Source organism: Canis lupus, chromosome 12, assembly GCF_048164855.1.
Source record: "Canis lupus baileyi chromosome 12, mCanLup2.hap1, whole genome shotgun sequence".
Taxonomy (NCBI): domain Eukaryota; kingdom Metazoa; phylum Chordata; class Mammalia; order Carnivora; family Canidae; genus Canis; species Canis lupus.
The window spans coordinates 59,172,329-59,187,482 of record NC_132849.1 but is presented as its reverse complement, the minus strand read 5'-3'; the positions used below and the strand labels follow the sequence as shown (position 1 = coordinate 59,187,482).

The following is a 15,154-nucleotide window of genomic DNA, read 5'->3' as shown; positions in this document are numbered from 1 at the left end:
AATTCTGTCCAGTTTAGGCAGATCAGTTAAAATTCACCGAGAAGGGAACAACTGACAGGAGCCTTGGAGAGAGAAGATTTGGACAAGAAACCTCCATGGACAGAGGGCAGACCTGTGGCAGGCATAACAAGCAAATATGGAGAACTGAGTTCTCAGAGGACTCAGGCCACAGAGAAAATGGAGCATGTTTTGATAAAAGCAAAATAAGAAGAGAATAAGAGGGAAAAGATTTTTAGAAAAGCAGACTAGATTTTTAGAGGTCTTTAAAGTTGATGGATAATTCTGAATGTACTTCACATAATTGCTACAGGACAATGCAGAAGAGTTCTAGACAGGAAGGAGTATTTTTCCACAGCAAAGTAATAACTTTCTCAACTTCCATAATCTCCAGTTAAGTGATAAGTGCAAAACTGCAATTGGTCTCTTAATTTTTCATGTAACGCTTATCTTTTAAAAGCAGTCAGGAATAAAACCCAATACTTACTGGCTCCAAATATTTGAGTTAAAATACTTTTTTGATGGCTACAGTCAATGTTGTAAGGAGTCTCGCCTGCTTTGTTGGGCCTATAAAGTAATCTTCCATCTTTGGGATTTCTTAGAAGAAGTTCTGCCAGTTTCCGACTCCTCCCACGAATAGCAATATGCAAAGGAGTGTCTCCTTTCTGGAAAATAGGAAATTTGAACTTTCATATACTTTACATATAGTATTTACAAAGTAACAATTTTCATCTTCTGTAAAATAATGAAACATCTAAACTTTTCATATTATTCATATAGGATGAATAAAATCTGAATTTTTATCTCTTTCTTCACTGTAATTTTTTTTTCAAGTTCCTTTCCTAGCTTTTCTTGGGTATTATTTCTCCCACAGCCCTCTAGAATGAAGGTCATTCTTCTCCCCTCCCCTCAACTCCCTGGAAGGAGAAGCAACAGGCTTTCTCCTTACAGCACCTGCCAGGCCATGGACCTACCTCTATCCATCATCCAAATATTTATTGTTCACAATGTCCTCCATTTTTCTCAACTAATTTAAATTCTACTGTACAATTTTCCTCTGCGTTTGTCTAGAAAGCTTCATAATCCACATTAATATCCCATCTAACAGGAATAATCTCATCTACCCCATGCCCTTTGCCAACCAACCCTTAAACTTCATTCTATACTTCTCTCCCTTAGTGTCCTTCATATCACATCTATCCATCTTTTGCCAGTACAACCTCTTCTTTCCTCATCTGTCAATTCTTCCTACATTAAGCTACCTTCTTCCCTTATTAGAATCCCCAATCACATTAGCAATCATATCCAATACTAATGAAAACATGTACAAACAGGCAAAAAAAAAAAAAAAAGACCTTAGGTCTGCACTGTGTTCTCCCACTTTTTACTTTACAAACACTTCTCTTGAAGACAATGACCCAAAAAGTTAACATATTAAGTTCTCAGTGCTCATCGACCCTGATCTCTCTAGAACACTAAATGAAAATGACCTGCAGTATTCTCCGTATAGCTTTGATGGCACAACCTTATCTCAATTTTGACTTTCCTCTTCTGCTTTGGGCATACTTCTTCCTTTTCTAGGTTCTCTTTCCGCATTCTAAATACATTACACAATAACTATGTACTGAGCTGACTCTATGTAAGGCACTGTGCTGGGCACCCTAGAGGATATAAAGATGGAAGACAAAACAGTCCCTGACCTTAACATCTTACAATATAACAGGAAGAAATTAGATAAACAGGCAATTATAAAACAAATGAGAATGTGACATGTGCCTTAAGAAAAATAAAGTTCTGACCTCAGTTTTCATCTTTCTTGCCAGGAAATACGGAAACTTTTCTATAAAGCTAAATGTATTCAACTGAAAAATCTCTTAAATTTATGCCATTCCTAGTTTTCAATATCAAAGTTTCCTTTTTTTAATAAGAAATTATATAAACATGGTGATAATAGGTGGGAAGATTTTGGTTTTGTTTTCTTAATGTTGTTTCTTGCTAAAATAAAAAGCAAATACATATTGATTCTGTGTTTTTTGTGTAATTGCCTCATAAATAATAAAAAGATAAACTTTATTACGGATTAGGAGAGCCCAAATCATACCATACGTTTAAATGGAAACATTTATATTTCTTATTTCATATATAAATCAATTCACTCCTTTTATGGGAGGAAATCAATGGAAGTAAAGAAAGAATTCCATTTAAAATGAAAACAAAATCAAACTAGGAATCAATTCTGTATGAAGTATTAAGCAATTCAGAGTTAAATTTACCACGAAAAATACGAACATTTCTCTAGAAGGATCATGGTGAGGACACAACAGAACACTGTATCTGCTGTTAGTGGACATTAACACTAGTCTGCTCTGAATCTGTCTTTTCCAGCCCCTTGGGTTCTTTCCCCTTGTTTGCAACAAGCGTACATCTGATGACATCCTCTTTAAATGGTGATCAATGGCAGCTCCCCATAACTGGTATGAGCAACAGAAGGGAAATCTAACACAGCCTCTATAATCAGAACAGAATCAGCTATCAGAACAGCCAAGAAGATATCATAGCACCAAAATGCCACACACACAGCCCCGCAAGTAAACTCTCCCTCCAAAAAATAAAACCAGACCCCCTTAAGTCCAGCAAATATATAGGTCAGTCTACCAAGAGCCTTCCAAAGAGTCTTCTCTCTGCACAGATGTTTTACCTTATCTACAGCAGACACTTTAGCTCCTTTATCTAGCAGCAGCTCTACTACTTCAATATTTCTCATCTTGGTAGCCTTTATAAGTGGTGTTTCACCATCCTGTAGGCACAGATAAGAAGGTTTGCCAGATTAATAGCTTTACTCCTAAATGTTTAAAGTCACATAAACGCATATGTAAGAATTCAAATATTCAACTCTAGTACAGTCTATATTGGAAATGTTCTCAAGAAAACATAGCTACAAAAACTAATGGCAAAAATGCTTTTCCCTTCACAACCAATCATTTGTATCAAAATAATTTTATATCACTCAGCCAAGAATGGGATATGCCTAGCTACTTATTAGCCATATCTGGCAACAGTCTCTTGCCCCTCACTGATATGACCATTCCCCATGTTCTACCACTAACACGAGGGGCAGCCCCTCCAGAAATTACTCCCCATTCACACCAACTCCCCACCAACCAACCCACAGCTTGGCAAGTCAATGTCCAGGCAAGCCAGTGCCAAGATTTTTCAGAAATCTGTACCAGCATCACTTCAGTTCTCTGTATACCTACCTGACAATGGGTGTGAAATAGGGGAAATAATTTGGTACAATAAGCATGCCTCTGGAAAACTTCAAAAAAGTTCATGATTGCTTTCAAAATCAAATTAGGGGATAATGGAAGAGACCATAGTTCAGCACTGAATTAGGAAAGACAGAAACCTGGTCAGAACCCGCACATGGTCACAGCGGCTGACACATAGGTTCAAAAACAAAAATTATTATCAAAGTGTCACCCACAAACCAAAAGGCATCCCAGGAAACTTTCTGTCCTAGGATACTGAAGTTACCATAGTATAAAAAGATGCTAGTCTCAATCTCTAGCAGATAAAATAGTAATATCTTCTGGGTAACTCCACAAGTTTGTTTACTCATTAAGAATTCCTGCCACTTCAATCCAAATACATTCATTCAAATAGATTTTCCCCATGAAAAACGGTAACACATTAAGGCCAAATACAATCCTAACGTCTTATACAGTTTTATAATTTTCACATGATTTGAGAAAAACAGACAAAAGTGACTGGTTTGGGGAGCTAAGAATCATTCACATTGGTCTTTTAAAAGGAAATGTGCTCTGCATTCCAAACAAAAGCATAGAAGAATTATGAAAAAATGACCTGCCCACAACTTACGAATAGCTGATATTATATTTTCTGAAAGTACTTAATTAAAGTAACAAATTGCACACTATATTTTCCTGTGAATAAAGAACTTCAAAAGGGATACAAAATTACTCCCCAATTTGATATAGACTATTACCAGTAAAAATCAGTATAATTCTAGTATCAAACAAAAAACAATTGAAAAAAATAAGCAGTACTGGGTATGACTAAGAGAACAGAAATGTCCTTGATACCTTTGTGCATATCTCAGTGTCAGGATTGCACTGTAAGATATCTCTCACCATTGTTGCATTTCCTTTCTCTACAGCCCAATACAAAGCTGTTTTGTTGTCCTGGATAACAGAAAACAATAATCACTTCATTTAAGATACAATATTGGCAACTGTTTTTGTAAACATAAAACATCATTTTTAACATTTCTGCCAGAAAGCATTGATAGGTCTTACCAACAAACAAGAAATAATATTAATCCTTACTCTATCTTGGATTTACTCTTGAGAAATTCTTTATGAAATAAGCCTAAGAAAACAATATTACTATGTACAAAGCAGCAACGCCACATATTTGATAAGGTAAAGTATGCTTTTGTTAATGTGGTTGGATTTCTGGGCCATGCAATGGAAGTCATCAATACCTGAGCTCATCCTTAGACAAGTCAAATATTCTACAAATATTCTGACCCCTGGCTTTCCATTTGCCCCATCTTTTCAAAAGATAATACATGAGAATATACTACAGCAACAGAAGGTGAATGGTTTTCACCATGTTTTATTTTCTTAATCCCTACTCACCCTGCACCCATATACCAATCCTGATCTGATCCTTTAAAATCCCATCTAGTTCAAAAACCAAAAATAGATCCAATAGACCCTGAAAGGAGAGCCAGAGAACAGAATAAGTGACTAAAATGTAGGAAAACAGGATTGAGAGACAAAAAGAAACTAGGTAAAATCTAAATAGGTGAGCCAGTAACCATCATTCAGTGAAAATATGATTTTAATGTAAAAGATAGTGAATGACTTTCTGCTCTGCCACATTAAGTTTCCCATACCAGGGACACCTGAGTGGCTCAGTGGTTGAACATCTGTGCCTTCAGCTCAGGGTATGATCCTGGGTCGAGTCCTGCATCAGGCTCCCTGGAAGGAGCCTGCTTCTCCTTCTGCCTGTGCCTCTGCCTCTCTATGTCTCTCATGAATAAATACATAGAATCTTAAAAAAAAAAAAAAAAGTTTCCCACACCCAACTTTCTCTAGTGAAGATCCCCCCTCAAAATTGTGCATCCCAACATTCCTAGCCTTGCCCTCAGACCTCTCCCTGCCCTGCCCCTTTCTATTTCTGCCTCCACCTCCGCAGCTGAAGAGTACAGTCTTACACTTCCCCCTGCTCTTGAATTTCCTCATCCTATTATTCCACCATCTTTGCCTGAAATACCAGCCTATCTTCTGTCTATCTATCTAAATCCAGCCTATCTTTCAAACTTCGCTCAAATTCTACCTTCTCTCAGAAGCCTTCCTTAATGCCTTCTCTCCCCACCTCAAGACTCTTACACTGGAACCTTTTACTGGGCCACCTTATACCAAAAGGCATCACTTCGTATGTGTAGTAAAAACACAAAAATAAACATAAAACAAAGTAAAACCTCCCTAACTTAAAATAATGTCTCTTACAGGCAAGTGTTCCATGTTAAGTCCCTCATAGCATTTGGCATAATATTTATTGGTTTGATTTAAAATAGATTGGATACAAGCTAAATTCAAAGGAAAACTAAGCAGAAATGTAGACTCACCAACAACAAAATGGGTTATTAAGTATAGATTTTTTTTTTTACCTAAAGCTCTTGAAATATTGGATGAATTCACAAGTTTAGGGGAGCTTTTGCCTAATATTAGTAACCTCTGAAGCTCTGTGAGCTATGACTGCCTTAAGCAAAGTCCATAGGCACTATTTGGGGGTCCTAGGAAAGGCAAGCAGAATGGGGAAGAAGGAAAAGAAAGATAAAAGAGCAAGAATGGAAGAATAACATATGGACAAAGAAGATAAAACAGAGGGAAAATACTAAAGAAAATAAACAAATTGCATACATTCGAAGTACCAACAACTGTCTCAGTATCATAAACTATTCATTTCAGGATTGAATATATTTATGTATGAGTAAGAGGTATATTTAAAAAATATGAGCTTTGAACAAGCTCCAAAGTCATCTAATGTGACATTAATAGAAAAATTCTGTAATAAAGGCAGTGAAACTTAATTAAGCATCCATTATATTAGGGTCTATTAGCTCATTTCCAGAGGAAAATCAGAAGAATGACCATGTCATCAGTCATTATGTACAAGTGATTCTGCACAAAGATGACAGTAGGATGGGAATCACACACCTGTCCTCTAATGTCTATATCAGCATATTTCTGGAGAAGTGCTCGAACAATTTCCACATGACCACCTCTGACAGCGCCAATCAACACAGTATCCCCACTCTAAAAAGACAAAAAAAGAAAAAGGTAAACTGATAATAAGAATATAAACACTTCTGAAGTTAATCATCAGATATTTCTCTGAAAATTTCTTGGAAAAAGAATATCTCAGAGTAAGAAAAAAATTTTAGTTAACTAATATTATTAACGGACATTAATAGCCCTGGAGTAAGAGACAAGTTATACCTCAAAATGAGGACTCTGAAATTCCACAACAAAAGTTTAGAAAGTCGAGTTACCCAGAATAATAAGCCATACTCTTTGAAGGTGACCAACTTCCCATTATAAATGTAAATTAAATAAAATTACACGAGAGCTATCAACAAACCAAATGAACATTCAGAAATAACGTAATATAAAACCTTTGAAATAATGTTATGTGACAAAAACCACAGATTGTGAAAAAGAGAGTTGTAGGGCTAGAACCGTCAGTCGGTCTATAAGCACATTTCATCAAGGGAGAGGGTAGTTCCCAGACCAGTATCCATAGCCTAAGCAATGTGGCATTACAGGCTAACAGGCATAAGACTGACTCATTCCCCATGACAAGGATTAAATGTAGTTCATTATCTCATAGAGATATCGCTTTGCCCTAAAATTATATTCACCAAGCAACAAACACTATTAATTATATCTTCCTACTAATTCAAATGTAAAATGGCTATTTTGGCAATGGCAGAACTTTTTAACTCTAAACTACGCAACAGTTGCAGAAATTTGAGTTGGGAAAGTCCCCGAGCTATGGCTCATCTCAATCCTTAGTGGGCCTTGATGGCAAATCCTTAAGGATTGAATTTGGCACCCTAGAATATATTAACTACTACATTAAAAGCAGAAATAAACCCAAAGCAAACCAATTTTAGTTGATAATGTTAGCATTAATATGGTGCCAGAGTAGTAAGTTAATAAACGGTCATAAATATTTCATTGCTTACTATGTGCCATGTATTGTTCTAGGTACTGGAAAACAAGACAGATGAGTTCCCAGCTCAAGAAGAACTTTCTACAGGAGACAGACAGTATATAATAAACATAAACAAAAAATCAGACAAATGCCATGTAAATAAATTAAAATATAGTAATATGACAGAAAGTGACTGGACAGCAACTTTAGGTCATTGGAGAAGATCTTTCTGAGGAGCTCATATTTAAGATGAGGTCAGATGAGGAGACAGCCACGTACTGATCGTGAAGATTAGTATCCCCAACAGAGAATAGCTGGTACAGAGGTCCCAAAGCAGCAAAAGATCAGTGTGTTCAAGAAAGGAAAAAAGTTAGTATTGTGGCAACCTATTAAAATAGGGGTTAGAGTGGTGCAAAATGAGGACAAAGAGTTAGGTGAGGACAATGTCATGTAGTGTTTATAAACTAAAAAAGTAACATATATTCTACATGCAAGAGGGTGACTTTAAATAAAGGAGTACACATGAGATTTATTGCTTTAAAGATCACTCTGAAAAAAAAAATAAAGATCACTCTGAGAACAGAGAACAAATTAGAGACAGAAGGGAACCCAGTTAAGATGTTATTGCTATAACAATGGAAGATGGTGACTGGGACTAGGGAGGTAGTCGTGGAAATGAAGGGAAGCAGACAGATACTGGATGTGTTCTGGAGGTAGAGGCAACCAGACCAGCTGAAGAATTAGATGTGATAAGTGAGGAAGAGAAATCAATTCTAATGCATAGAACTTGAGGCTATAACAACAAAGTGAATGGTGATGCCACTGACCCAGATGAAGACGACTGAAGGAAAAACAGGGTTGGGATGAACCAAACAAGACATCTGCTTTGCTGTAACTTTTAAGTGCATTAGACATTCAAGCAGACAGTTCAGGTGGAAATACAAGTGTAGAGTTCTGAGAGGAGGTACAATTTTGAAAATTCTAAGTGAAGCTGAAAGTCTTGGGAAAGTGAGTAACACCAGCCATGAACACCACAGTCACAGACATCAAGGATGGTTACAGACTAATAGTACATGTGACATCTTCAGTAACAATATTATTTGACAAAGATTAAAAAGAACACCCTTCACAAAGATGGAATATATTTTAACTTCTTAGTTCCAAGGGTAGAAATAAAACTTATCTTTTATTAAAACAAATGTATGGCATACATGAAGAATCCCGAAAGGTGTGAGAAGTTAATCTTCCATCATGTTACCACTAGAAGACAAATCTCAAACAAGTAACCTACCCTATCAGGTATATTCACATATGTTCCAGCATCGAGGAGATCCTGTACAATCTCTGTATGTCCCTCCTTTGATGCAATCATCAAAGCTGTATTTCCATCCTTATCTGTTAAATTTACATTTGGGTTCCTTTTCAAAATTTCTTTTACTGACTGTGTGTAGCCTCCTTTTACTGCTACAATCAATGCAGTCATTGAGTTCTAAAAAACAAAAGCCCAAGAAATCAGTTAAATCTAGAAAACATATGATTTATACCATAGTCCTAAAACTGATGTTTTCAAAAAGGCAGTCTATTTATTAACAGTGATTTCTTTTTTTTTTTTTTTTTTTTTTTTTTAACAGTGATTTCTGATAATAAATGTCAACATAAATAACCAGTCACATACCAAATACTGGCTAGAAAGTCTATTTTCTGTTATTGAAGGTACATTAATTTTCTTGAGTCAATAGGACAGTTATAACATTCAATTCCTCAAATGATAATCTGAAATTGGATTCGCTAACAATGAACAGATCCCCTCACTAATATGATGAGATGGGGTGATTCAAAATTAAACACATTCTATTTTTTTTAAAGATTTTATTTATTTATTCATGGGAGATGCAGAGAGAGAGGCAGTGACACAGGCAGAGGGAGAAGCAGACTCCATGCAGGAAGTCCAATGTGGGACCTGATCCCAGGATCATGCCCTGGGCCAAAGGCAAACGCTCAACCGCTGAACCACCCAGGTGTCCCAATTAAACACACAGATCAGTCAGGCTTCAAAGAATTGTTTATAATAAAATATATAGGAAAAACTGAAGTAAAATAATGAATTAATAGCTATAGGGTACTTCAACACAATAAAGTATAATATATTCTTCTGTCTTTCACAGTGATCTAGAAACCACATTTTCAAATCTGTTCTCATTTTTAGTGGTTTTTTAAAAAGCTGCACATCTGGGGCACCTGGGTGGCTCAGATGATTAAGTGGCCAACTCTTGATTTCAGCTCAGGTCATAATCTCAGGGTCCTGGGACAGAGCCCCACATCAGGCTCCACACTCAGTGGGGAGTCTGCTTGAGGATTTCTTTCTCTCTCTTTCCCTCTGCCCCTTTCCCTGCTTGCATGCTTTAAAATAAATCTTTAACAAAAATAAAAGCTGCATATCTTATTTATAAAATAAATCACCTAACAGAAGAAAGTGACTCATTTACGAAAGTATTTAAGCTGCTTCCTAAGAAACTGATCTATATTGAGACGTCATACGATTTCCTTATAGAAATATTAGATCAAGAATGCCTGGGTGGCTCAGAGGTTGAGTGTCTGCCTTAAGCTCAGGGCATGATCCTGGGATCCAGGACCAAGTCCCACATCGGGGTCTTTGCAGGGGGCCTGCTTCTCCCTCTGCCTATGTGTCTTGCCCCTCTCTCTCTGTCTCTCATGAATGAATGAATGAATGAATGAATGAATAAATAAATAAATAAATAAATAAATAAATAAATAAATAAATACAATCTTTAAGGAAAAAAAAGAAATATTAGATCAGCCCCCAAAACTGAGTTATAATTCTCTCACATATTAAAATAACATAACCTTTTAAAATCCTATTAAGAGTCAAAAATCAGGGGCACCTGAATGGTTCAGTGGTTGAGCATCTGCCTTTGGCTCAGGTTGTGATCCTGGGGTCCGAGGATTAAGTCCCAAACCAGGCTCCCCACAGGGAGCCTGCTTCTCCTTCTGCCTATGTCTCTACCTCTTTCTCTGTGTCTCTCATGAATAAATAAAATCTTTCAAAAAAAATAAAAATTAAATTTTAAAAGAGTCAAAAATCATAGAAATAAGCCACTTATCCACTTGATAAATTGTCCAAAGAAAAGGAAGGTAAAAGGTATGAATTTCATGGCTAAGAATCCTGTTTTCCCACACAGCACTAAAAATATTATATACTCCTTAAAAAGATCAGCAATTAGCAGTTCTGTCAATGTGGAAAATAGGAAGAACTGGTTGGTATTATGTCAAGAAGCCAAGTATGATTTAGAGTTCACTTTTGTTACAGAGATTATTGCAGCCAGAGATTTGGTACTATCCTTTCTCCAAATACTTTATGATCCATCTCACATAATTTTGCAAAGAATACTCTGTATTAATCATTTCTTGTGCATAAATATCATTTTAATGATATTAAAACTGATATTAAAATGATATAATTATATCATTAAAATGATATTAAAATTATATTTAAAAATGATATTAAAATAATGATATTATTATTTAATTATAATCTCACAAGATCAAGGGAAAAGTCTCTGTTAGGCTTCTCCAGTACCCCCAGCACATTTGGCACAGGGCTGCATGCATAACAGGTGCTCAATAAGGAATTAATAACTGCTACTCAGTAGGATGTATTGAACCAATTTTTAAGCTTTCTAGGTTTTGACTGCTGCTTTCTGACCTTTTTAAATCTATTGGAGGAAGAAAGTAAGTCACAGCTAAATATATCCTAAAAATTACAATATTATTTTAGATTTTTTAAAAAAGGTATTTTAACAGAACATAACTATTTTCCCTCAATTAATAGTATTTCAAACTACTTAATTTGAAGAGTATTTCAATACTAATTCAATCAAGAGCAAGATTAGAATATGTTTTTTATATTTTAGCCTCCCAAAATTTATGTGTATTAGCAATAGATCCTTAAAAGCATATATTTATAGTACATACAACCTAGAACATAATATATTTGTCAAGATAATAGAAAGAAAATGCTTGTTTTTCTAAGTATCACTTACGAACTATAGGGAAAATTTTCTAGACATATACTAAGAAAGAATATTCTCTCCCTTAAAACTAAAAACATATCTAATAGAAATATGTTAACCATGGGTTAAACAGAAAAGATGCTTACAGCTCCTTCTTGATCAACATCAGCTCCCATGGCCAATAAATGTTTTACACACTCCAAATGACCTTTCCGTGCGGCCCAAACCAGAGGGGTAGTTCCATACTATAAAAAAACAGTAAATTTAAAATTATTATCAGAACTGTAGTAAAAGAAACTTTCTCAACATGATTTCTGATAAAAATCATACTGAGTATTCTTAAATTACTGTTTATACAAATTTTAATTTTAATCCTAGATAAGCCATATTTTCCCCCACTTTCTTTCTCCTAAAGAGATGATTAACCATTGTATAAAACCTCTTTTAACTAACTTTGACTTTTATAATTAGTGACAATTTTTCTATCACAAAGTCAAAGTCATACAGCCTCTAATTTTCAACAAGCTTTCATTGCTTCCTGTATCTTGTGAAATACAATTTAAAGTCCAACAGTCTTACTACAGGCAAAAACAGTTAACAAGCAAATGACAAGTAGAATTCCAAGTACTTTACATAGGTTAACTCATGTAATCCCTATCAGAAGAATAAGGAAAATTTGAAGCATCACATTTTCACAGACAGCAAATGAGACCCTGAGAAATTAATTACAGGCTTGAAGTCACAAAGCTACTAAGAGGTGGAGTAAGACCCATGACCCCAACAAACCTGCTTCAGTCTGAGCTTTTAACCACTACCCTCAAATCAGCCTCTATACTAGATAAAATAAACTTTCCTAGAAACTGCACTCAAAGGCATCTTCAGCTTGAATGTGATTCAAAAGACATCAAAGAATGTATGCTATGCATAAAAGCAATTCTCAACATCTTTGGAGAGTCTGGCAATTAAAAGACATATGAATACCCACAATGATCTTTCACTACATGAGACTACAGATTGAAATAAACATACAATAAACACCTACTTTCTATAACAGCTCTGTCCAACAAAACTTTCTATGCTGATGGAAATGCTCTATGATTCTACACTGGCCAATACAGTAGCCACTAGTCTCATATGGCTACTGAGCATTTGAAATGTGGCAAGTATGACTGAGGAACTCTGGTTTTGTCACACTAAATACTAAACATTTTCTCAAAACGTAGAGTGACAGACTAGGTAGCATAATACCTGATTCTGGAAAGGCCTTGAATGCCAGGTCATATGAAGCATTTTTTCAATAGGCCAACAGGAGAAATTAAAGATTTCACCATCATATTAAAGTGTCAAATCAGAAACATCAACAAAGAGAACCATATCCACTTCAGACATAAAATAAAACCTCTCCTATCTGAATTAAAAGACAGCCAATCTTGATGAGCACAGGTATTGTATGTAAGTGATGAATCACTAAATTCTACTCCTGAAACCAACACTGCATGAATGTTAACTAGAATTTAAATAAAAATTTGAAAAAAAATAGAAGGCAGCCAATCTGAATTAACGAACAGTCTCCAATACAATACTTTTAAGTGCCATACTGTTAAGTATTTGCAATGATCTCTTTATAGTCCTTGCTAACCTATTATTTTAGGTAATACTCTTTTTAAAATGAGCATAAGCTGCATAAAGTGTATAAAATACATCAGTCTAGGGGCACCTAGGTGTCTTAGTTGGTTAACCATCTGACTTGGCTCAGGTTATCTTAGGGTCCTGGGATTGAGCCCCATGTGTCAGGCTCCATGCTCAGCAGGGAGTCTGCTTCTCCTTCTTCCTTTGCCCCTTCCACTACTTTCTCTCCCACTCTCTTTCTGTCTCAAATAAACAAATAAAATCTAAAAAATAAATAAAATGCATCAATCTTAAATATACTACTTGCCTTTTTTATACATATGTATACATACACCCATAAAACCACAATCCAGGTTAACATAAAGATGACTCCTAATATTCCGATCAGATTAAGCAATACTATTTTACTTAAATTCATGCTCAGAATATATTCCAATTATCAAAAATGTCTAATTATTAGATATTTTCCTATATTTCGCTGAAATGTTATTAATTTGAAAAGATTACAGTTACCCACAATATCTCAAATTCTAATTAAATAAACACTTTTTAAATGTTTGGGATGAATATTAAGGATTTTAAAAAAAGGAACAGAACAAAATTCTGGTAAACTTTCTGAAGCGGATGGCAAATAAGCTGAGTGTGAAGGATAAACAGAAAGTAAAGCAGACAAGGAGGAGGGAGCCCTCCACACTGAAAGAGCACATGCAAAGGCAAGAAGGAAGGGCTAAGAACAGATGAATCCAGACATCCACATCCTTTGGTGGTCTAGCAGGAAAGGCAGTTAGTTTTAGGGTTCAGATGGCAAGAGAAAGGGCAGAGGGAGCCAAGGCCTATCTTCACACATATACCAGGGATTGATGTCTTCAGCATTTTAAGCATGAGAAACAGAAAACTAAACTTGAATTTTAGTAAAGACCATTCTGGCAATAATACTTTGAAAGCAGCTAGGACTGAAGGTAGGAATAAGAGTTATAATAGAAAACTTCAAATAATAAAAATAGGGAATCATCCCTATTTTCCAGAGAATGATTAATGTAATATAAAAGACAATGGAGGAACATCTAGTAGGTATTATGTATAAGGGATCCACTTAGGAGATATCTATATAAAATACATTCATATATATAAACAGAAGATTCACCAGCACAGTCATGAGATCACATGAAAAAACTTGTATTTAGACATACTGAGTGGACATAATATGGACTGGACCTGGAAAGATCCTGCTGACCTACCTTATCAGAGCAGTTGACTTTAGCACCATTTTGCAGTAAAAGATGCACTATATCTGCATGGCCTCTCCCTGCTGCCCAAATGATTGGGTAAACACTGTACTGCTGGGAGACAGGTAGGTGGGGAAGTAGGCAGACAGAAAAGGAAGTTGAGGAAGGACGATGCAAGGAAGGAGGAAAAGAAAAATCTTTTAGGTGGATATTTACAACACACATTTGCTAAGAAAAGTAAATAATAAAGGGAGTAATACAAAGTAATATGTTAAAAAATCAAGTCACAGATCATTCTCCATTTTAAAAAAACATAATACTCATCAGACATAATCAGCTAATAAAATACATTCAACTTTAAATACATATATATTATTAACACATTTATTTTTACAGATTAATACATTTAATGTGATTACGTAGCTAATGGCAAGACTAATAAGAGAAATGTATAATATACTCCTTCCATTAACTTATATAATCTTTCCATTAACTTGAATAAGTTTCTCCTTTTTTAGCTTTATTGAGGAATAACTGACAAAATCACAAGATATATAAAGTGTACAACATGATTTTTTGACATATGTGTACAGTAATAAAAGGATATCCCTCATTAGTAAGATAATTTCTCAATCTGCAGTCTGAGATCAAGTCTTAAGTAGAGTAGTAATGCATGTATTACCACATAAAGACATGTACAGAAAAATGGTATGGATATTTGGTCAACATCTCCTTTCTTTAAGTAAGTTTAGATTAAGAAGGCATACCCAGAAAAAACAGGCAAGATGAATTAAGGATTTCAAATTCTCCTTTGAAATGTTGAATAGTTATAATTAAAGTTTAAGCCCCAAGAGTTGCCCTTTTGTTGATAAAATCGAGAAGCTTACCTTGACTTCATTGTGATTTGAAATTATATCCTCCATTACTATCTTTAATAAGATGTAGATAATTTCTATCCAATATGAAGTCTAAAATATAACCAGCCTTAAGCATTACCTAAGAGAACTTACCACTTGTATTAGA

General features: G+C 35.2%; 1 protein-coding gene across 24 annotated transcripts in view; it reads right to left on the bottom strand.

Moving 5' to 3' along the window:
- KIDINS220 (kinase D interacting substrate 220) overlaps positions 1-15,154 on the bottom strand; it is a 104,235-nt gene that overhangs the window by 71,563 nt on the left and 17,518 nt on the right. For 17 of the 24 annotated variants that reach the window (XR_012004858.1, XM_072771188.1, XM_072771190.1 and 14 more), the window contains exons 6-12: positions 14,144-14,245; positions 11,423-11,521; positions 8,537-8,734; positions 6,246-6,344; positions 4,101-4,199; positions 2,696-2,794; positions 485-662 (exon numbers count right to left, since the gene is read on the bottom strand). Coding sequence is in view for 23 of the 24 variants with exons in the window: in XM_072771188.1 (XP_072627289.1) it covers positions 485-662; positions 2,696-2,794; positions 4,101-4,199; positions 6,246-6,344; positions 8,537-8,734; positions 11,423-11,521; positions 14,144-14,245 (874 nt within the window). In the remaining variant the exon portion in view is untranslated. The remainder of the gene's footprint in view (positions 1-484; positions 663-2,695; positions 2,795-4,100; positions 4,200-6,245; positions 6,345-8,536; positions 8,735-11,422; positions 11,522-14,143; positions 14,246-15,154) is intronic. The other 7 variants (XM_072771192.1, XM_072771196.1, XM_072771176.1 and 4 more) reach the window with 1 other exon arrangement.